The sequence below is a fragment of the Mastomys coucha genome, unplaced genomic scaffold (assembly GCF_008632895.1).
Source record: "Mastomys coucha isolate ucsf_1 unplaced genomic scaffold, UCSF_Mcou_1 pScaffold16, whole genome shotgun sequence".
Taxonomy (NCBI): Eukaryota; Metazoa; Chordata; class Mammalia; order Rodentia; family Muridae; genus Mastomys; species Mastomys coucha.
Genome location: NW_022196898.1, coordinates 80410467 through 80434409, shown reverse-complemented (window position 1 = coordinate 80434409; position 23943 = coordinate 80410467). Strand labels below are relative to the sequence as shown.

The following is a 23943-nucleotide window of genomic DNA, read 5'->3' as shown; positions in this document are numbered from 1 at the left end:
GCCCATACTTAAACATAGTAAAAGCAATATACAGAAAACCAGTAGCCAACATCAAACTAAATGGAGATTATTTTTTTTTTTTTACAATAAATATGGAAACCAGCAAAAAGTACTTGTTTTTAAGCATAGCATGAGAGTGGACATAGAACGCAGTTGAAATAGGTGAATTCTCATAAAATTTGGTACATGTAGGTCAGTGGCTGCTTTATTATAATGCTGTATTGTATATAAATAATATTTATAACTATAGTTAGAGTCATTAAAGAAAGACTAAATTATGAGGCTAGGGAGAGGACTCAGTGTACAGTGTGTGTGTGTGTGTGTGTGTGTGTGTGTGTGTGTGTGTGTGTGTATATTATTAAGACTTGAGTATGAATCTTAGTATCAGTGTAAATGCCAGTGATGAGAGGGCCACAGACACAGGCAGGTTCCTGGGACTGAATGGGCAGCCAGTCTCTGTGAGATGCAGGTTAGGCTAGAGATCCTTTCTCAATATAATAAAATGAAGAAGCAATTGAGGATGACATTCCAGTGTGGGCCTTTGGCCTCTACTCATGTGGACGCCGGTAATCACAGAAAAGTGTATACACACAAAGAAACTTATATTCAAGTTTACCTCCAGGATGTCTGAGAAACATGCAACTGAATTTAAATGTTTCAAATTGTAAAAAATACTTGTTGAATTTTTTTTATAATGACAGAAAAAGAAACATCCGAAGTAATTTTCACAAAGGATGGGTAAATAATTCTGTAATAAAACCAAGTACTGAAATAAAGTTTCACTTACTATGTCAACGTAGATATAACGTGTGAACCTAATACTGAGTGAGAAAGTCAAGCTGCAAAAAGTGTCCTTACAATTGCATTAAGACTTGCAAATAACCAGGGCTAAATAATAACAGTATTAAAATGTATAGCCAGACAGAAGCAGTTAAAAGGAAGTTACTATATTGGTAAGCATAAATTCAGAATGGAAGTTCTTCAAAGGCAGGAAAATGAAGGAAAGCCCTTTGGTTAGGGACATACACATAGGATTACAGAAGAATTAATAATATTCTGATTATAATAAAAGCTGATTAATTAATTAGTACTATAAGCTGATTATTAGACACCTCTATTTTCATTTTACCATTATTGTATATGACTTACATGTGCTTAATATGCATGTTTACATATAAAAAATGTTTAACACAACTTTGGGTCCTATTTGGTATATTTTTGTATTATCTAGAAATATTTAAATGTTTAGAGAATATTATTATTTGTACTGATAATAAATATTTAGAAAAGCTTTCCAAACATATTAGACAGATGACTCATCATCATTGTTATTACCAAATAAAATATAAAATAAACGTATTTGAAACAATAGTTATTCTTCTAAGGAAATTTTTATATTAAATTTCTTAGTATGTACAGTATTATGAAATAGAAGTCAAATTCCGAAATTATGACATGATATTTGTAACATATTATCTGAAATTCATTATTCTTAGGACTAGTGAAAAGCATAATTACAATAACAATACTACATTAAACTCTGGAGAAAACATTAATTGTAAACTCCGGGAAGTTTTTAGAAATGTGGGATAGAGGACCGTTTTTGTCCCTAGTCATCATGAGTGAGCAGCTTCTTTGCAGAGTAAGGTTATTCTGTTATAAAAGATGATTTATCCTTATGACTAGCTTATTTTTACTTGCACAGGTAAAGAAGATAAACTTTTAATGTCATTTCACTATAGCTGCAAAGAGTTTTACCAAATTTCTGTTATTCTGTTAAAAGGAGTCTTAATCGCTTCTCGGCCTTTTGGCTAAGATCAAGTATAAAAAGGAGTGTTAAAACTTGCAGTAAGGTTGAGAAAACACTAATTGGCACCTTTGTGAAGTTTATCTAGAAGATTTTTCTAAAGGGTTAAAGTCAAATCTCTAAGAAAATCTGTGTGAAGATTTAGGACAGTCTGTGTCTCCAATTATATTTGCATTTTCATTGCATTATAATCTACAAATAATGATTTAATGCTGATTATATCAAAGATCATAAAGGAAAAATATTAATTTTCATTTCTTGTATATTGCAAGTGAATGAAAGACCTCAGCTTCTCATTGGAAACTCTAAGGCACATAGATATTTAAAAAGGTTTTCAAATATTTTTCACTAATGAGTATTTTTCACACAATAATTTTTAATTTTAGTTATAATTCTGGGAACATACAGAATATTTGATTGTGAGATGCAGGTATCAGATGTTTTAGGAACAATACAATCTAGTGCCTTATATCAGGGTTACTATATGCAATTTTTTTACTTTTCCTGAAACTAATCTTCTTAAAAGCTAATACTCCAGGCAAACAATGCCCCCTTTTCAGTGCTGAATAAAAGTGGGTCAGGAGGGGATTAGAGACAGGGAGAAGCAGGGAAAGTTTTACTTCTTACACTCCCCTGGTTATTTGAGAATTCATAAATTGCTGGTTAATTCTGACCTCTTCCTTTCACTTCCTGTTCCTTGCATCAGTGTCTGGGCCCTTATTGTTCATCTGTGGGTGCAAAATTTTCTTAGAAAATCTCCCACTGCATTTGCTAGAAGTTTTGGACTGTGTCAGCATTGAGTCCCGTTTGCTTCAGTACTCAGTTTCTGCCTGTGTTCCTTCTTTCCTTGTTTAGCTCAGGTCTTTTCTCAGTGTCTGGTACTGTCTGCTCTGTACCCTTAGGAGCCTTTTATTAGTCTGCAGTCTAACTGGAGTGTTTGAGTCAATAAATATACCAGAAAATCTGCTAGATACACATGTAGTATAGAGTTGGACAGGATATCATCATTCTCGGTCTCACTGAGTCTTAAAATCGTCATTACCATCATCCCGTTACCATTCATGGAAGAGCTGTGCTGCCACGAAGACAGCAAACAGACTTCTGAGCCCTCGCCTGTACCGTGGGGCCTCAGTGCGTTCTTTTATTTGGTTTATATAGAGAATTGTCAGTACTGAGAACTAACAGTGGACAGTGGACCTAACATGTGACCACAGGGTTCCAATACGCAAGTGAGATCCCTAGTACTCTTTTTGTCCTTAGTCACTTGAATAATTCATTATTTCCACATGATTTTTCTTCTCAAACCTATCAATTATAAAAGGAATTCTTGTGTTAAGTTTTGTGTACTATAAAATAACTGATTTGACTGAATGAGTTCTAAGGTTTCCTCCATCTTTATCATGGAACAGAACTTTGTTTAAGGAAGAGATTCCTTAGTAATGATTGTTATACACACTGTTTAGTCAGTTCAGTTATATAACTTTTACATTATCTCTTTAAACTTTCCATACTTCTTCTCCTCCTCTTAATTCACAGAGATAGAAACAATTAGAGTGTTTCTACATGCTTCTGTCAGAAACCAACACAGCCGCCTCAGTCTGCAGACATGATAGGCCCTCTGGTCATGTTCCTATTTGAGCACACGCCTTTCACTATACACTATTCTTATCTTCTCATGCTCTCAGTAGTAGTTGTTTTTATCTCAGTCATGTGCATCAAGTAAGAAAAACACCAATGGGCTATCCAGCTTAAACATCCTGTTATTTCAGTTAGCATGAGTCTACCACTACCTCATGATGTCTCCACCCTCCAGCTTAGCCGTCTCCAACTTACCTCTCTCTCTCTCAGGCTAATTACATTCCCTTTATCTAGCTTTGTTGGCAGATGATTCTGACATCTCCAGCATCTTGAGGTCTCCACGACTGCCCATGCATCATCTTTACAACTCCATGCAGTGGCCTCTGAGTGATGGGAGGCAGGAGACTCCAGCCTTGCCACACTTGGCCTCAGTAGGTCTCTGACATCATGAAGGAAAAGCTCACCCCTTGCTAAGTCTTAAATCATGAACATTCCTCCATGACCACGTGACCTACGACGCCCAGTTCAGCTACCAGCCTGGGATGGACCACACCGACAGCAGCTTTTCTATGAAGCTGCTCCCAAAGCGCAGGGATTGCACTCTTCAGCTCTCACCGTTCACCACTTACCTGGGTGGGCTTCTGCCCTGGCAGCTCCTATATTTTTCTGGTGCAAAGGAGGCACTTCTCTAGTAAACAGATGAGTGCATGACTTTGTTTTCCAATGATATATTTTTATTTTATGTGTATGAGTGTTTTGCCTGTATGCTTGTATGTGTACCGTGTACATGCCTGGTGCCTGAGAAGGCCAGAAGAGGTCATCCAGTAACCTGAAGCTGGGATTACGACTGATGATGATCCATCGTGTGGGTGCTAGGAGCTAAACCTGAGTGCTCTGCAAGAGCAGCCCATGCTCTTTACCGCTAAGCCAGTTCTCCAGCTGGCTTTTTACTTTTTAATTTACTCTATGTCAATACATGGGGAAAATATAGACAAGGTTCTTTGCCAAAATCTCGCTTTGCCTCTAGCCTGGTTACTAATAGAATCCTTGTTCTTCACTGAAGCCTCACGAGCTGGCACCTCCACTGTCTATATTACTCTCAGCACTACTGTTTCCCAGGCCCCACTGTCAAGCCTGCTCTATAATATCCAACACCATTTCTACTTTCCTTCTTTTCCTTTTGCTTGCTTGAAGAAATCCTTCTTGAATCTTCTATACTCCCAAGTACATCTAATTCAATATAAAACCCGAAGCTTCCCCGTAGATTATAAAGGTTTGCATACTCCACACCCCAGATACTTCCTGGTCTTCTTTTGTGCCAGCCTCCTCTTTACGACCTGTATTCCCCCACATCCTTCATCCAAATCCTGTATGCCATCAGACAGGCTCTTTCAGGTCACTGTCCATGCAGCAAGTCTCCTCCTTACCTAGCCTGTGGTCTTTAGTTTTTCTCCATGATGTATGTGTTTGGTCTTGTCTATCTAGTAGATCACTCGCTGTGTGACCTCTGTCACCAGGAACCATTCTACCAGCCTTTATTAAGTGCTAGCTTAGTAAACGTCTGTGGAATTACTGCTTTGAGTTCCTCTCAGTCTTCTTGTCCTAATGCTTGTCCTAGTATTTATGCTGCCGTGATGAAACATGACAGTAGCAACTTGGGAGGAAAGGGCAGGAACTCAAACAGGGTGGGAACCTGGAGGCAGCCGATGCAGAGGCCACAGAGGGGTGCCCGTTTATCATGGCCAGGTCAGCCTGCTTTCTTATAGAACCAGGACCACCAGCCCAGGGATGGCTCTATTCCCAGTGGACTGCCTGCCCCCTAGCCCACACATAGCAACCACTAATTAAGAAAATGCCCTCTGAGCTTAGGTATAGCCCAGTCTTATGGAGGCATTTTCTCAGCCGAGGTTCTCTCCTCTCAGAAGACTTTAGCTTGTGTCAAGTTGACATAAAACTGTCCAGCACAATGATGTCAAGAAATGAACCTTTCCCCCTTTCAAAAAGTCTCTTAATTTTATAATTGATGTTCTTTCCTCATGAAACATTGCTTGCAATTTTTCAATTATATAAGTTAGCAAAGACATGGGGCTTTTATGGGCTGTATAAATCGGTAAGTTATTTATAGTTTCACTTCTTATTATTAATCCAATCTGTCTTTTCTCACTGCTTGGTTCTGAAACCTTAAAAGGCAATCACTTAGTCCTGTATACTAACTTACACTTGTTGTTTTTTAATATAAATGAATGCAAATGAAAATACAGCCTTTTACAAATGACATTAATTTATTAATTTTAAAAGTTTCATCATAATATTTATTTTGCTTTCCTACATAATGCTTATTTTGTATTGACCATGAAGGGAGAAAGTTCAGCCTTTTTTCTTTTACTTAAAAGTGAAAACTAATCACAGGATTGTAAGATTAAAATTGTGGAAGCTGGCAGAAATGTTTGACTAACTGCCATGCTTTGGTGTTCTATCTTCTGTTTGGATTCTCTGTGGAAGTAAAGAACCAGAAGTATACAAGACCTCAGATCTAGTTTTAGAAGTTCCTCAGCAGTCACAGACATATTGTCCTGTGTTTTAGATGAAAAGACTGCTGTGCCGTTCTCTGTGTTTGTAGATGTGTGGGTGTGCATACAAATGCCTCAGACTCTCATGCTAGATCGATAGCATTTGCTGACAGATTTTAAAGATTGGGAGGTATTTAAATTGAATTTTATGTATATTCAGAAAGGGTAAATGTTAAGTATTATATTATCATAAATAGACTTCTCAAGTGCAACCTATCTTTTGTCATTTTTTATTGGTTATTTTATTTATTTACATTTCAAATGTTATACCCTTCCCAGTTTTCCCTCTGCAAACCCCTTATCCATCCCCCCCACCACCACTTCTATAAGGGAGCTCATCCACCCACCCTCCCACTCCCACCTCACCTCCCTAGCTATACCACTCCTGGGCATATACCCAAAAGATGCTCCAACATGTAATAAGGACACATGCTCCACTGTGTTCATAGCAACCTTATTTATAATAGCCAGGAGCTGGGAATAACCCAGATGTCCCTCAACAGAAGAACAGATACAGAACCTGTGGTATATTTACACAGTGGAGTATTACTCAGCTATTAAAAACAATGGTGGCGCATGCCTTTAATCCCAGCACTTGGGAGGCCGAGGTAGGTGGATTTTTGAGTTCGAGGCCAGCCTGGTCTACAGAGTGAGTTCCAGGACAGCCACGGTTACACAGAGAAACCCTGTCTCGAAAAAACAAAAAAAACCCAAAAAACAAAACAATGACTTCATGAAATTGATAGACCACCTACTTTTTAAACATTAAATGTATATTGAGTATGGTGAACACTAAAATTTTATATTTTCAGAATATTTTTTAAAATTGCATTAAGTATGTAATATCTCCATAGTCATTGTCTAAGGAGACATACTGAAGTTAGTAATATATTTTACTTTTTATTTTATCTGTTATTGAAAATAAAATTTTTATCTATTATATTCTGATTCAGTTTCCCTCCCTCATCTCCTCCCCAGCCCCCCTAATTCCACATTTTCTCATCTTAGAGAACAAACAAGCAAATATAAAAAACAAACCAGGATAAAACAAAAACAAACAAAAAGAAAAGCAAAAGAAACTGTGAGAGAGCTTGAGAAACTGAGACACATGCACACATAACTGATTTCACACCGATGAAAACTCAAAATTGGAGACAGTAATATACAAAAAAAAAAAAAAAACAGGAGGTTAAAAAATGATAAAAGAAAACATTTTGTTTAATTTGTGTTGGATCTCACTGCCACTCCTGTGACCTGCCCTTGTGGTTGTGAGACTTCCTTTGAGAAACCAGCTTTTCCTTTGCCAGTAGGTCTGATTGGAGATAGCTTTGGGTAGGTTGGAGCCGGCTCTCCTTCCCCATCTCAGCCCTGGGCTGCCCTCTGGTAGGGGTCTGCGTAGGCCTTGTGCATGCTGCTTCCATCTCTCTGAGCACCCTTTACATACAATAACACCAAGGTAACTTCTGACTGACCTTTCTGCTTTTTAAGTAAATCAATGCCATTTACACTCATTTGAACATCCACTACATGGAATTTCCTAGGGGAAAAATAGACTTTAGCTTGTGTTTCCTGCTAATTGTGAGATTAAATCATGAAAACACAAAAGAATTAGACTTAGTGATTAAACTTAACCTGGTTTTAGAAATACAGATTAAACATAGTAATAATTCATAGGGGAGGCAATATAGAGTATACAAAAGTAGAAAATGTTTGTAAAGAGAATAAATGTACTATATAGCAAACATTATTCATAGCTCTGTGTATATTTAAGCCTTACTCAAATATTTTGCTGATATATACTTATGATCCCACATGTGGAGCATAAGAGTTCCTGGTTTGTCAGATCAAAATCCTGGTTTCATAATCATAATTGTAAGTAATGTTAACTATTTTCATTACACTCCTGCCTCTGAAAAGCTTTGTGAGCTGTTGCGAAAGGAGACTGCAGTAGACAGTCGAGCGTCCTCAGCACAGGGTGAGCATTCCTGTCACCTAGACCAGCAAACAACAATACTCACTTTGTAGCTGTACAGTGTACGCATTAATGTTATAGATAATAGAGATCATTATAGATAATAGAGATCATTATGGTGGCTTCCCACAACATCCCCAGATCTCTTCTATCCAGACTTGTATCTATACCTCCTGTAGTGCTTTAAATGGATATGCCTCCTTAGACTCATGTGCTGAAATGCTTGGCCCATAGAGGTTTGTACTATTAGGAGGTGTCTTAGTCAGGGTTTCTATTCCTGCACAAACATCATGACCAAGAAGCAAGTTGGGGAGGAAAAGGTTTATTCAGCTTATACTTCCACATTGCTGTTCATCACCAAAGGAAGTCAGGACTGGAACTCAAGCAGGTCAATATGCAGGAGCTGATGCAGAGGCCATGGAGGGATGTTCCTTACTGGCTTGCTTCCCCTGACTTGCTCAGCCTGCTGTCTTATAGAACCCAAGACTTCCAGCCCAGGGATGGCACCACAAGGGACCCTACCCCCTTGATCACTAATTGAGAAAATGCCCCACAGCTGGATCTCATGGAGGCACTTCCCCAACTGAAGCTCCCTTCTCTGTGATAACTCCAGCCTGTGTCAAGTTGACACACAAAACCAGCCAGTACAATTGACCCCTTGTCAACTTGACATACAAACACATCACTATTAAGCCTCAACCCTTACTTTTTTATTCATCCCCAAGATCTAAAGTCCCACAGTCTTTACATATTAAAAGTTAAATCAATTTAAAATGACCAATATCTTTTAAAATTCAAACTCTGTTAACTGTGGGCTCCACTAAAATATATTCTTCCTTCAAGAGGGAAAAATATCAGGGCACAGTCACAATCAAAAGCAAAACCAACTGGGATCCAACTCAATCTTATAGGCTCCTCCAAGGGCTTGAGTCATCTCTCCAGCTCTGCCCTTTGTAGCACACAGCTTGTCTTCTGGGCTCCAGATACTGCTGCTGCGGTCCTTGGTGGTCACTAGAATACCATTTCACCTAATTATGTCTAAGTTAGAAGATAAGAAAGAATTATTTGGTCTAAAAAAGTTCAGGAAAGTATTTTAAAAAGTTCATTAAAATACTTTCCTGTTGTTAACTTGAGTTTCTAAAATGAAAAATGAGCAACTGTTTTCCAAAGTTAACTTTTTAATTCTAAAAGTTTTGGTTTTGTGAACAACTTGAAATATATTGTGGTTTTAACTTAAAAAAAAATAAAAATATCACAGATAAATGATGTCTGATATAAGGACACTGGAAAGAAATGAAAATATTCAGTTAACTCTGGGTATAGTATTTTGCAATCAAACTTGTTTTAATCTCAGAGTAATAATGGTAGAAATAAGTTTTAAATTTTCCACTAGTCACTTTACACTCTTCTATAAACAAAGTGAACCTTTGACTTTCAAATATGATGCCTGTACTTTATTCAGCTGTTCCTGTCTTACCCAGTATACCTAAACATTCTTGCTGTCAGCCTTTTAAAGGACAGCATAGAGTTGGATCTGGAAAGGTGAGGGGCGCATGCTATTTTTAGTCTGCATCTGCAGTACTATACCATTGAAGATCTTCTCTGTCTGTTTTCATTTCTTTCTTCCGAAATAATCCGATGTTGCCACAAATTGATTGCTCAACCTCCTGTGCCATTTTCTATAAAATCCAAAAGGTCACTAAAGTCCCAAGGTGGAGAAATGGCTTTTTGGAAATGGTGACACTATAAGGTCAATTTATTAAATGTGATTTATGAGACCTCTAATGCCTTACTCCAAAATTGACTTTCACAGCATAAACTGAGCCTTTTTACTGTTAAGCCTGCTAGATGAATTTTTAGTTAGAACACCGAAATAAAATACATTTTATGACTGATTCTGAAGAATTAAATTTCTCCCTAATATGTAATTTCTAGAGAAATTACCTTCTTTCTGTGAAAAACACGCCTCATTTTCTTGAGCTCTAGCACATAAGGAAAGGTAATGATGGCACCGAGCTCTAACAGTCCTTCATCCATTTAAGAAATAACTTGTCATGTTGGGAAGATTGAAACTGAATTAGCAGTCCATTATTGACTCCCAGCCTCTGACTGTAAGCAACTGCTAATTGTCCTGTAAAGTGTCCATTGTCCTCACCAGTAAACTACAGAAAATGTCCCTCACACCAGCAGAGAGTTCCTAGGTAACGATGTCTTCACTGTGCAGGAGCTCCCCTAGCAGCAGAAAGTGTTAGAAAACATTTCAGATGCTTAGGAGATATGTGCATGTTTGCCGTTGTTCAATCCACTTTACATGTGTGTTATACAACATTGTTAGCAAAGTACATTTCATAAGCTCTCTTGGGGTATCCTTTAGTAAGTAAACTATACTATAGCCAGCAAGCTATCCTATAGTAGGGTTCATTAAGGTAGAAACCATGCATTATGCATACTTGTAGCCCTAGCATTTTCCAGAACAGTTTTGTTTGTACAGACCATGTTGGTTGCCTGACCTGTATGTTGGGTCGTCTTTACGAAAGCATTATTCATTTAGGAAGTGTAAAGTGGTCTCTTTTGAGATTATGAATTTCCTTCTCTGTCTTTTGTTCTGTCTTTTGTGGTAATAATTGTCAAGTGTTCTTACCTTCTATGCAGTAAAATTATGCTAGTGAACATCATGTGATGGAACCATGGTCACATGATGATCTGTGGGTTAATGATCTCATAGACTGAACCGTAGGGTGTGTGGATGGGCATTGAGGTACAAGATGGTTACTAAGTACCCACTACTGAAGAATATGGTCTCTGGGATCTCTGTTCAGGAGGATTAGTGATACCAGCCTGCAAATAACGTCTTAGCCCAGAGGACTGCTTAAAGTCTTAGGATCTCTGACATGTTATCTCCAAATGAAAGTGAGACTCTCTTATTCTCTCACAAGACACTTAAGACACTTCCATAATTGATTTTACTGTCTCAACAAATACGATCAGATCATCTATACCTAACTTTTTCATACATAGAACTTGAAAACTTTACCACACTAAATTGAAATGTAATTAAAGCATTTAATCATTCATTTAAAAAACTTATTATCAAGCCGGGCGTGGTGGCACACGCCTTTAATCCCAGCACTTGGGAGGCAGAGGCAGGTGGATTTCTGAGTTCGAGGCCAGCCTGGTCTACAGAGTGAGCTCCAGGACAAGCCAGGGCTATACAGAGAAACCCTGTCTCGAAAAACCAAAAAAAAAAAAAAAAACTTATTATCAAGTATCTGTTACATGCCTATCAATCTCATAATAGTATTTTCATTCAATTGAGACTTAAGTTTATGCAGTTGTAGGAAGAACTATTTATGTTTCAGAGAGACAGAAGTAGTTTTGCCTAATGTCTCTTTTCTAGGGTGTTATTAAACTAAATTATGTCTAGATATCATTATATCTAATTTTTCACTTGTTAATGGAATAAGTTTCTTAGTAGAGAGTACTAGTTATTTTGAATATTAGCAAAAAGTTTTTTAAATAACTTTTCCGTTATTGTCTTTTAAATGTTTATTATTTCAGAAGTAATAGATACTCTCAGTAGAGTCTGGAATGAGGGAAGGGATGAGGCTCTTGTAGTCCAAAAGAAAGCAAATAGGCTTAAAACAAAAGGAAGTAGCATAAAGGGGCTGATGTAGCAGATTAAGTGTGATGAGCTGGTACCTGAGGATGCATCAGGAGTAGCAGAGGTGTTGATGGCTAGTTTTTTGAGGACCAGGCCATTAAAGGCTTTGTTTTCTACCAAGAGGTAAGGTTTTGATTGGTTGATTGGTTGGTTGGTTGGTTTTTGTTTTGTTTTAAGGCAGAGGGGAGACTTGAAGGTATTTAAACAAAGGGGAGAGATTTCTGGGTAGCTTTGAAGAGGCTTCAGTCAGCACATCCAGATAAAGCTTGCTCTTTGATTACTACTGTGCACAAAGCCAAAATGTAACACCACAGGAAGCAACCAGAGAAGAAGGAAAGTCCAGCAGCTAGTCCAGGAGACTTATGGTCTCCAACTCTATGGTTCAAAATGGCTCAGTGGTTATCTGACCAATTCTGATTTCTTAATTCTCTCACTTACAGCAGTGAACAACAATTGAAGTTGAATGCTCCAGAAGTTTTTATGAATAATCTCATATATTATGTATAATAAAATGATTCAGGCTACCATTGTTAAAGAACATCTTTAATGTATAACTAATAAGAATAATCTTATGTCCATTCAGACAGAAATAGGCCTTAAGAAGGTCTAAGCACATGACACATTAAAGGCCAGCCATGTTTTGCTTAGGATGGAGAAGGACAAACTCACTGTGGTTCCCTTTCCCACAGACCCTGCATGTGGTTTCAGACCTGGAATCCCTTCCCTCCTATGTTTGCTCATTGTGGGTTTCTACCAAACAAGCTGGATTGTTCTTAGTAGGCCGTCTGCAGCTCGTTCGCTCATACATTTCTGTTCCTCTAGGGCTCTATGCAAGCTTCTTTTAATGCATCAAGCATTAGTGTTTGATCTTCAGTACGTATACCTTCTTACTAGGCCCCCAGGTGGTACCTTAAGGGTAGATATTGTGTCTTATACATTTTGAGATCTGGGCTCAGCATATAGTGAATAGTGGGCATGTAGTAGGTTGCTGCTCCAGGCAGAGCAACCATAGCTACTCTAAGAAGAAACCTGGGCTTCACTCTATTTCCCTATTTGGCATGATAAAAGACTTCTTTAACACTCTTAATCAGGCCTTTTGGGGAAAACATTGGAATCCATGATTGTCTTCCCTCTGACAAGTAATCAAGAGGCTCTGTTCTTCAGTTGATTCACTGGCTTTCTAGAAGGGCACTACGCACGGAGATGTGGAGTAAATTTGCATTTGCTTTCCTGATTTTATAGTTTCTCAAGTAGAAAGTGTGTGTGTGTGTTTACCTGTCACAACTCTGTATTTCAAGTATTTCCCTAGCACTGATTCTATAAGTTGAAACTCATGAGGGAAAAGTCTAGATATTTACAATATTACTACTTGGTTTTTTTTTAAAGAAAATAAAATAAAATGATATTATACACACACATTTCCATACATATCCATATAGTAGAATACTATATACTCTTTAAAGAATTCGATGAAATTACAACAACATAATTTTAACTGTTTTTAAAGCAACTAAACTATTAACTTTCAGTCTTTTTCTTCAGAATACTTTTATTTTTAAATGAATACAATGTGATTTTACTGTAGCTTAGAGAAATGCTTTGAAAGCAAAATAACAAAAGAATCTTTAGTGAAGTTTAATATGTGTTTAACCCAACCATTTTCTGAACCTTTTTATATAAGCAAGTTATAACATGCAGGGTACATTGATGCTTCAAGCCAAGAAAGAAAACATTGAGAACGGCCCAAGCTCAGCAGGCATCCAGGCCCAATGCAAGCCCTTCACCTTTTTTCTTGAGTTGTTTGGTTTTTGTTTTTTAAACCAGTCTTCTCTTTGACCTAAGACCTTGTTTTCCTCACTATGCAACAAGGCAAAAACAACTACATCACTTTCTTTAATCAAATATATATCCTAATGTGAATGAGACAAAGATCCCATTGCAGAATAGTCATGATATCATGTGTATTCAAATGTCCTCTGCTTGGATTCTTTTTCCTCTGCAGTAATAGGACTGTCATTTGTTTTGAAGCTAAAAGTAGGTTACAGTTTTATAATTTTTAGATATGAGGACACTGAATAAAAATACAAAGTAGGATTTGAGTTTTAAATTAATACCTTAGTGAGTATACTTGGGATCCTGTTCATGTTTCCAGGAGCTCCATAATATTTATAAATCTGGAATGAGGAGAGAGAATGTTCTATTGGGGGCAGTTTTTAAAGTATCTAGAGACCTGGCTGCTGTATTTTTAGCTTAACCTTCGTGACTGCTGTGTGTACCTGGTGGTCCCTCCACTTTAACACAAATCTAAAAAGCACTTTGTCTTCACGCCTCATTTTGGTGTAGACATGTTTCCTTGCAAAGGCAGCCTTAGAGGACAAGTCTTTATAAGAGCTTGCTTTTGAAACACACAGAAGGAGGGAGTTAGATAATTCTGAGTGTTTCCTCGAAGCACTTAGATTCACAGCTAGACACTCTATTTTTTTTTTCTTTTCTGTCAAGTAATTCTTTAAAAAAAAAAAATAAAGATGATTCCTTTTGACTTTCTTTTATGAAACGCCACAACTAGGGCAAAGACTCGGGTGTTTGTTCACTCTGCCTCACTGTGCTCATCTAGCAGCAGCATCTGGGGCTCAGACCAAGCTCAAAGTCCATTTCCTTGTGTTTTGTCTTCTGATTTTGCCATTTTTTCCTTTTCCTTTATTTTTATTTTAGTTATGTGTGTGCACATGCTTGTGTGTTTCATGATGTGCACCTGAAAGCAGAGGGCAGTATGTAAGGGAAAGCAGTTGGTTGCCTCCTTCTACCATTGGGTCTCAAGGTCAAGCTCAGGTCACTATCAGGCCTGGAGGCCAGCACCTTTACCCACCAAGCCATTGAACCAACCTTCTTATCATATATTCTTACTCTTATTCCAAATTGAATTAAATTGGCATGGTTAGCAGGAGATAGACAGGAGTGTGGTGCATCACATACAATGAATCATTAACGACAGAAGCTACATGGCAGGCGTAGAGTCTGCCATGGTTTTTATGTTGTTTGTAGCAGGTATTACTAATGGGAGGTCACAGGTCATTCGTATATTTTTTTGAAAATGGATGTGCTGGTAAGTTCTAAAAAAAGAAAAGCTATTATAAAAGTCTGAGCATGGGCCAGCAGGATGGTTAAGCCAGGAAGGATGCTTGCTGCCAAGCCTGGTGACCTAAGTTCTATCCCTAAGACCCACATCATAAAGTAAGAGGACTGACTCACAAGCAAATCGCCTTCTGACCTCTTCACACATTCCATGGCATAAGCATGCGGACATATACTGTAAACCAATCGGTTAATAAATGAATTTTGTTTGTTCTTGCTTATGAAGCCAACCTAATCCTGTATCTGAGTCTGGAGCATTCTGCCTCAGCCTCTGTGTTCTTTTCTTCTGTCACTTGCTGTGGTCCTTCACAACAGCTAGTATGTCATGGTTAGACTCTGAGCCTCTAAAATGATAAATAAACCACTTTTCCCTTGTAAGTAAGCCAGCCTGTATTGTGTTGCAATAATGAGAGCTAATGCAAAACTATTCACTGCTAAATTGTTTCAGTTGTGTTGTCTGTTTGAAAGTTGTCATAATGAAGCTTGGCCACTTTTTTAATATTTGAGATTCAAGTTAGACATGGTAAATAATCGAGAATGTGCAAAAATTCAGTGGTCTGATTATGATCATATTGTCAAAATAGAACATAGGTTATTGAAATCATGTTATATGTATAATCAGTGGGATACTATGTACCATTAAACACTATGCTTAGAGATGAATGCACTGACATTAAAGGATATTTAATGTGTGTGTGTGCATATATAATTAAGGATTTGAAATGTGTATATATGCATGTAAATGTTACTTTTGAAGTTGAAGATTATAATTTTCTTTTTTTCTAATAAAATTTTCCTAATTTTAAAATTTGATTTAATAACACAAGAAAGAAGTAAAATAGGAAAAGGAAGAAAAGAGAAAAAGATTCTATCTTTTTCTGTTAAAGTGGAGCAGGAAAATCTTGATATTCTTACATTTTTTTAATCACATTGAAGGAATGTGTTTTATACATAAAACAAACAACAGTGTCATTCTTCTTCTAAGAATGCTTTGGGATGCCACAATAGGCTTTGAAAGAAAAGTTACAGTGTTCTAATACTGCCGGCCCATACTTGGAAATGCCTATCTTTAGTCCCTAATTGTGTTAACTTTTGATGTCTGACTCATAAGGAAAGGAAGCTCTGCTGTGGGAATCAGCACTGATACAGCTCAGACTGTGTGACACCTCTGTTCCCACCAAAAGAAATCAGAGTTCAAGGATATACAAGTAATTAAAATGGTCTCATAACTCTGTAAGGAGATTTAATCAGTGTTGGAGTTGGTAGTGTTTACAGTATATCTCTGAGAGCAATGAAGGACTAAAGTTTTTTCATGTATTCAAATTGATTAAACCCTTGATGATTCTGAAGTCAATGTTTCAGATATTACTTGTATTCTTTAGAAGAATCTTGTGTTCACTGAGAGAAAAGTTGGATAGCATTAGTTGCTTTTCTGTTGCAGTGATAAAATTCCAGGAGTGAAAGCAAGTTATAGGAGAGCAGTGTAATTCTGCTTTTGGTTCCAGAGAGAATGTCCATTATGGCTCAGAAAGCAGACAGCAGGAACAGGCAGCAGATTGGTCAAGCGTCATCAGCATACAGGAGGCAAAGAGAGAATAGGAAGTGGGGTAGAGCTGGAAACACTAAAGTTTCCTACCTCCCACTGACACACTTCTTCCTGCAAGGCTTTCTCCCCCCCAAATGGACTAAACATCTCCAAATGCCTCCACCAACTGGGGTCAAGTGCTTACTAGTTAAAATAATAACAAAATTAGAGCTAATCTCTGAGTTCTACTTCTCTAGCTCTCTCACAGGAATTACATGAAATCTGCAATTCACTCTTTCATGTGTGTGTATGTATACATATGGACATCTGCACATAGGATACTCCTCTCTGTCCTAACACTACGTCCATTCTGTCTCATTGGTCCCTCAAGACGTTAACTGTTTTCTTCATCTCTTATCTTCCCCAGGTAAAATGTCCACTGATCGAGCTTTGAGGAAGCAGCAACAGTTAAATAACCTTGTCTATCTGGTGCTAAATCAAGCCAAACCTGGTGACAGAATTGTGGATTTCTGCAGTGGCGGGGTATCGTATGTCTCCTCTTGTCCTTTGGCCTTTCCAAGATCATGAGACCTTGCCACATCATTCAAGGTCATGATTTCACTTGGCAAGGTCATTGTCTAACGAACAAGAGGTGTGAGGACCAAAGTTAACTTGCTTTGTCTTACTTTCAGGGCCATGTTGGAATTGTTCTTGCTCATATGCTGCCCTTGTGTCAGGTAAGGTTAATAATGCACAAAATGGGACAGTTTAGCTCAGCACAACTTGGGCCATATCTGGCCTAATCTGAACACTGCATTCCTAATTATTTATTCAAGTCAACTGTGTGGCACATACTTTCTTTGGAACTCCTAAGATCAGAATCTTAATTGAGGGACAAAAGGAAAGTAAGACCACAATAGAGTTATCAGTAGTTTTAAGTGTATGTGCTTAAGTAAAAGAGATACCTATTACATTATTGAATAAAAAGCAAATCATATAGATAACTTAATTTTCAACACAATCATAACTAGAAATGTTTCCAAGGACCACATTTGAAAATAAACTATTTGGTGAAAGTGTCATTTTAAAATGTGTATATATATATAACACTGTGTTAACTATCTGTGGTTACTGGGGGAAGCTACTGTTAGCCTCCGGCCTGTCCCCACCTGTCCCCTGTCCACTGCAGCTGATGGAGCCTTGTTTTATCATAAGCACACGACGTGGTCCTCTGTCCTTTCTTCTACCCGTCTCCACCCTTTACCTCCTGCCTGTCCTTCTCACACTCATTGTTACCATACACCGTGCCAAACACTATTAGTTCTTTAAATGCTGATATACCGCAGTCTTCCTTAGGCTGAGCCATTCCCCCCCCCTTTTTTTTTTTGAGACCCCCGTTAATAATTATTTCTCCATGAAAGTCTGCCTTAGTCAAGAAGGATGAGCTTTCATTACCCTTGCCTGTCTTAACTGAGTACATAGCACACTGTTGTTTCTCTTTCTTTCCATACTGAACCCCAAGAGCTCAATACATTGTTCATTTTGTACCAGGTGAACTGTCATACAGGATAGAGAATTGGTAAAGACATTCTACTTTTTAAACTATGAAGTATAGTGATAATGACTGAATTGTGTTACTGAGTATACAGGATTTTTTTTCTACATAAAATCTAGGTTACATTAATAGAGAACAAGGAATTATCATTAATCCGTGCTAAGAAGAGAAGTGATGAACTTGGCTTATCCAACATTTGGTTCATTCAAGCAAATATGGAGTATTTTACAGGAATGTTTAACATTGGGGTAAGTAGTGCATCATTTCAGATTCTCTAATTAGCTAAATAACAATTTTATTCCTTAGATCAACTAAAGAAATCAATTCTGGGGCTGGAGAGATGGCTCACTGACTGCTCTTCCAGAGGTCCTGAGTTCAATTCCCAGCAACCACATGGTGGCTCACAACCATCTGTAATGGGATCTGATGCCCTTTTCTGGTGTGTCTGAAGAGAACAATAGTGTACTCACATACATTAAGTAAATAAATAAATCTTTAAAAAAAGAGAGAGAGAAATCAATTCTGTATTTCCAAAACAAAGAAATATATAGCTTCCTATACTTTACCTATCGGGTGTAACGTAACACTCATTACTCCACTCTTAGCCCTTCTCCATTGTGTGACAGATAATACCTGCTCACCTCTGGACAAGCAATTCATCTACTGTCCTGGAAGGGATCAGTACCAAGAACAGGGTTAGTGCAGAGTCTTAGCACTTTTTATGAACCAGCAGAAGAACATAAAACAACGTGAAAAGTATAAGGGAGGAACAACTTGTTAGTAACCTGTAAATACTAAAACTGCTTTTAGATAGTGTCCCTTTAACAGATTTCATCTCTGCATGTTAGTTTGAAACTTCCATGTATTGTGGTTTTAGTTTTAGTTTTGAATCCTTAGACCAAGTTATATTAAGAATAATTCAGAGACTGGCTCATAGCTGACTTATTCTTCAGGTTTTGGATTTTTGTGGAATTGGTGCTTCATTAAGGTCTAATGTCTTGCTAGTACTTCCATTCACTTTGAAAGATTTATTTAATATGAATGCATGCTCAAAATAGTAATATGAATAGTAATATGAATTCTCTTGAATATTTATTCTTTTGGTCTGTGTTACTTATTACACATCCAAATGCTGTATTACTTATTACACATCCAAATGCTGTGTCACTTATTACACATCCAAATGCTGTGTCACTTATTACACATCCAAATGCTGGTTTATGCTTGTGTGAACCTTGGGAGCCAGTACAACCTAGATTCTTCTTTGACTGAACATTGACATAATTTTTCCTAGTTATAAGCATATTATTTTTATTGATTTAAGTTTTTTTATTAGATATTTTCTTTATTTACATGTCATATGATATCTCCTTTCCCGGTTTTCCCTCCAAAAAGAAAAAAGAAAAATTAAAAAAAAGAAAAGGAAGAAAAACCCTATTCCGTCCTCCCTCTCCCCCTGCTCACCAACCCACCCTCTCCTGCTTCCTGGCCCTGGCATTCCCCTACACTGGGGCACAGAGCCTTCACAGGACCAAGGGCCTCTCCTCCCATTGATGACTGACTAGGCCATCCTCTGCTACATATGCTGCTGGGGCCATGAGTCCCACCGTGTGAACTCTTTGGTTTGTGGTTTAGTCCCTGGGAGCTCTGAGGGTACTAGTTAGTTCATATTGTTCTTCGTCCTAAGGGGCTGCAAACCCTTCAGCTTCTTGGGTCCTTTATCTAGCTCCTTCATTGGACTCAATCCAGTGGATGGCTGTGAGCCTCTGCTTCTGTATGTAACTATGATAGATCTTTCCATATTTTTCAAAGCACTTTGCTGTTTTGCTGGATCACTGCTTCATCCCTACTTGTGTTCACGCCATACTGGATAGAACCATTACCTACTCCTGGAGTTCAGAAATTGTAGTACTTGATTTTTTTTTTTACTGAAATTCACATCTTAAACACTGACTACTGAAATGTTGAAGGTTTGATTTCCTTTTTCTCAGCTTAACAGGCCTATAACTTATGTCCTGTGTAGATATGATAAAATGTTAGAGATAGCAGTGATCTATGATACTGTGCTGACCCCTCAAGCTCGACATTTTCTCCTCACTGATCTTGGTTTATCCTTTGGGGCTCCATGTGAAGTCATTCTGATATTCTTATAATTTCCAAGTATATAATTCAACAACATCAATTAAAATATGTGTGTTCTTTTAGATTCAGTATTTTTCTCTATGTTTCATTATTATATATCCATCATGGATTTTTTCCCTTCTATAAGGAGTGCCCCTGTGTGCTTTATAATGATTTTTTTTTGTTTATTAGTTTTACTGTTTTAAGAGAATATGCTATATTCACAAACATGTAAGCAATCCAAACATGTATAGAAATCAATATGTGAAGTACATGTTAAAAGATTATAAACACATATATTTTTTTCCATGTGACATGGATACATGCTCCTTGACTTTTATGGACCTACATCCTGATAAGCTAATAATCGAGTCTGCAATAGTAGAAAATGCACATGACACACTAACCTACTGAATGTCATAGACTATTAGACCAAATCTGTAAGGAACTGCTCATGTGCTCTGTGACCACGTATCTAATTAAGATCTGAGCTGTTCTGCCATCTGTCCACACAGTGAGGCTCATTGTGTGTACTGCTAGCCCAGGAAGGATCAAGTTCAAACTTAGTGTTGGTCACTGGATACTCATTACTTTTGCATCACCATAGGTAAATAAATAAATAAATAAATAAAAGGCAGCATTGCCAGTGAAGGATCAAGTTCAAACTTAGTGTTGGTCACTGGATACTCATTACTTTTGCATCACCATAGGTAAATAAATAAATAAATAAATAAATAAATAAATAAAAGGCAGCATTGCCAGTCATAGATTACTTCTATTTTTCCTTCAAAATAAATATTTTGTTATATGAATACCATTTTATTCTGGTTTTGATTTTAAAGACTCATATATGACATAAGGAAAAATATATTTTTCCAAAATAAGAAGCATCTAAAAAAGGTTTTTTGAACTTTTTATTGTTTTGGTATCTATGATCCCTAATTTGAATAAGTATTGATTATTAAACATTTAAAGAATGGTTTCAATAAAAAAAATTATAAAAGTATATTAGTGTTATTTTAATTTATTTTAAAATGTATTATATTTTTGAGTGCTCTATTTATATTATTTCCATATTACCCTCTACCCCCCAACCCCTTTGAACTTTGTGACCTCTTCCTTGTTGATTGTTGTGACATATATACATATGTATGTATGTTTATGTGACTACAGCCTGATGAGTCATTTAGTGTCATTGCTTGTATGAATATGTGTTTAGGATGAGCACTTGGTATTGTATAACCTGTGCAGAGCCTGCTCCTTAGAGAAGACAGATTCTCCCTCCCTTAGCAGCCATTATTACCTCTTAATCTAGGAGTAGGAGTTTGTGAGGCTTCCCCCAACTATGTTGCCATATCAGCTGATGCTCTTATTTTGTGGCTCTTGTTTAGGGACCACATTGTTAAGATTTCATGAGTGCACCATGGCTGTCACTATTAGAAGACATCACTTCTCAGTAGTTGGCCTACTCCTATGGCTGTTATATTTCCACTCCATCATCCACAGTGTTCCCTGAGCCTTGGACTGTGTTGTAGATTTATCACTGAGTTTGGACACTCAGTAGTTCTTGCTTTCTGACCAGGATAGGTGATAGTCTCCATCTTCTTCTTTATTTAATCCTTGTTCTACAAGGCCCTCCTTAAATGCTCCCTCCTCCTCAAGACCCTCCCCACCTTTTCTGTCTATACTTCTTTATTTTTGCTTGTCTTTTTTTTTTTTTTTTTTTTTTGAGACAGGTCACATATAACTCAGGCTATCTTATTATAAAGCTGAGCAAAACCTTGAGCTCCTGACTCACCTACTCCTCCCAAGTCTTGGAGTTTACAGGTGTACACCACCATGGTAGGCTCTGCACTCTCTTTAAGGGGAGGGACATTCCACCATCTTATACAGGGCTTCTGTGCTTTCGCTTGTGTAGTGTTCTGCTTCTGTTTATGCCATGTGTGTCTGACACAGTGAGCTACACATTAGTTATAACCAGCATTGTAAATTTGTTCAGACATTCAATTGATAGAGTCAGGACTTTAGATTCTGCTGGTACTATAACAGAGCTTTAAGTAGGAACCATAATTTAGATATTTCATTCTTCACAACTAGCATCATATTGATAAATAAAAAGACCTTAGAGTTTTTGATGAGTGGCTTAGTGAAAGAGTAAATTATTCCATTTCTGGAACTGTAAGCTTTTAAAATCAAAATGGAAGGCGAATTGCTCAACATGATCATTCACATCCAGGTTTGTTGCAGAAACTCTTTAAACCAATGCTATGAGTGGACTAGTGCCGTCCCCAACTCCTGGGACCTTCCTGGAAAGACAAGGTGTGCCCTGGCCCTCTGAGCCAAAGCCTCCTGTCTTAACAAATGACCCAGTGCAGAACTGAAAGATATAAAACTTGCCATACACAGGCTTTGGGTCTGATTCATTTCAGAGTGTGATTATTTTATTTGCAGTGTTTTATAATAAAGTTTTTTAACTTTTAAAAGTTAAAATGGTTGCTGTGAATGTCTTTCCTTTTGCCCTGATAAGTTACCACAAACAAGGCATCTTGAAGTAACATTTATTTATTGTCTAAAAGTTATGTAGGCCAGAAATCTAGATCACAGGGAGTCAGTCAAGAGCTGACTCTTATCTGGGGACTCACTGAGAATTTGGTTTCCTGCAGTTATGTCACTAAGGTCCATGTTTCCCTCCTGACTCCGGGCAAGAGTCCTCAACTTGTGGAAGCCACCCACATTCCCTGGTTCTCTTCTGGTAGAAACCTGTTGTGGTGCTGTCTGGGCTTTGATTCAGTTTTCTGACCTCCTGTACTGTCTCCCTGGGTCCCTCCCTTAGATAATTTTCTGCTCTTAAGAGAGCTTGTAAGTAGATTGAATCCACCCATATTGTTGAGGACAGTTCTTGATCTGTAACCACAGTCACTTCTGCAAAAGTTGCTTTCTGTCCTGGCTGTAAATTCTCAGTGTTGGATGTGGTGTCCCCTGGCTCACTTGTTTCACTGCAGTCTGTTTGCAGAGCCTGGTGTCACATGTCCTTGCATGTCTCCACCTGTGGATGCTACTCCACATATCCTGCCTCACCTGATACCCTGGCCCATAAGCATAATTAGATTCTGCCTCAGTTTGGGGATAGACTGCAGTGTGTCCAGTTGTCTCTACATTAGCCTCATTTGTAATCACTGACCCTCCCTCCCTTATATAAGTTAAAAACACAGAATGGCATCGATCTAGTTTATCATTCTGTCCGTATTTACATTCCATTATCAACAAATGGTTACCCAGACATATGGTGCATGTAGTAATACAATTAGTTCTTTCTCAATATTTTCCATTTATCAAAAGGTGCTGACTATCTACCACAAATAACCAGTTTTTTTTTTCATTTGGAATTTTTGAATTATCATTATTGGCTCTTACATTTGATATTCTAAATACTTAATCAATTGCTGGTTTGTTGTTTCTTCCCATGAGTGCTCAGATATCAGCATTTTTGCTCATTGATACCGTTTGTGTTGCTCTGAATCCTTTTGACAAATAGCAGTAATTAGATGAATGTTGTCTTCTGCTGTGAGAAGTTATGGCTCATCTTGCTCATTTCTAGTTTCATGTGACAGGTAGGTCTTGTGAGTTGAACTCAGAACGGTTTCCATATTGAGAAGAAGCCAGGTGCTAAGACCTGCCTCTGCCTTCTAGGTGGCCCTGCATGCTTGTGGAGTGGCAACAGACATGGTGATCGAGCACTGCATCCAAACACGAGCCTCCTTCATCACATGCCCCTGCTGTTACGGGTTCATCCAGAACACGTTGAAGTTTAATTTCCCAAAAAGGTGACGTTTAGTATTTTACATAAGATACCAATATGGGGTGAGTGGGTACACGAGACACACGCCCATAAATCCTAATGCTAAGAAGGCAGAGGCAGACTGGGCTCTGAGTTTGAGGTCAGCCTGGGCTACAAATCAAGTTCCAGGACAGCCAAGGCTACACAGAGAAACCCTATCTCAAACAAACAAACAAACAAATAA

General features: G+C 37.8%; 1 protein-coding gene across 4 annotated transcripts in view; it reads left to right on the top strand.

The window, feature by feature from the left end:
- Positions 1 to 23943, top strand: part of Gstcd (glutathione S-transferase C-terminal domain containing) — an 84056-nt gene that overhangs the window by 49911 nt on the left and 10202 nt on the right. For all 4 annotated transcript variants that reach the window (XM_031375563.1, XM_031375565.1, XM_031375562.1 and 1 more), the window contains exons 6-9: positions 16673 to 16788; positions 16938 to 16982; positions 17920 to 18048; positions 23612 to 23745. In XM_031375563.1, coding sequence (XP_031231423.1) covers positions 16673 to 16788; positions 16938 to 16982; positions 17920 to 18048; positions 23612 to 23745 — 424 coding nt within the window. The remainder of the gene's footprint in view (positions 1 to 16672; positions 16789 to 16937; positions 16983 to 17919; positions 18049 to 23611; positions 23746 to 23943) is intronic.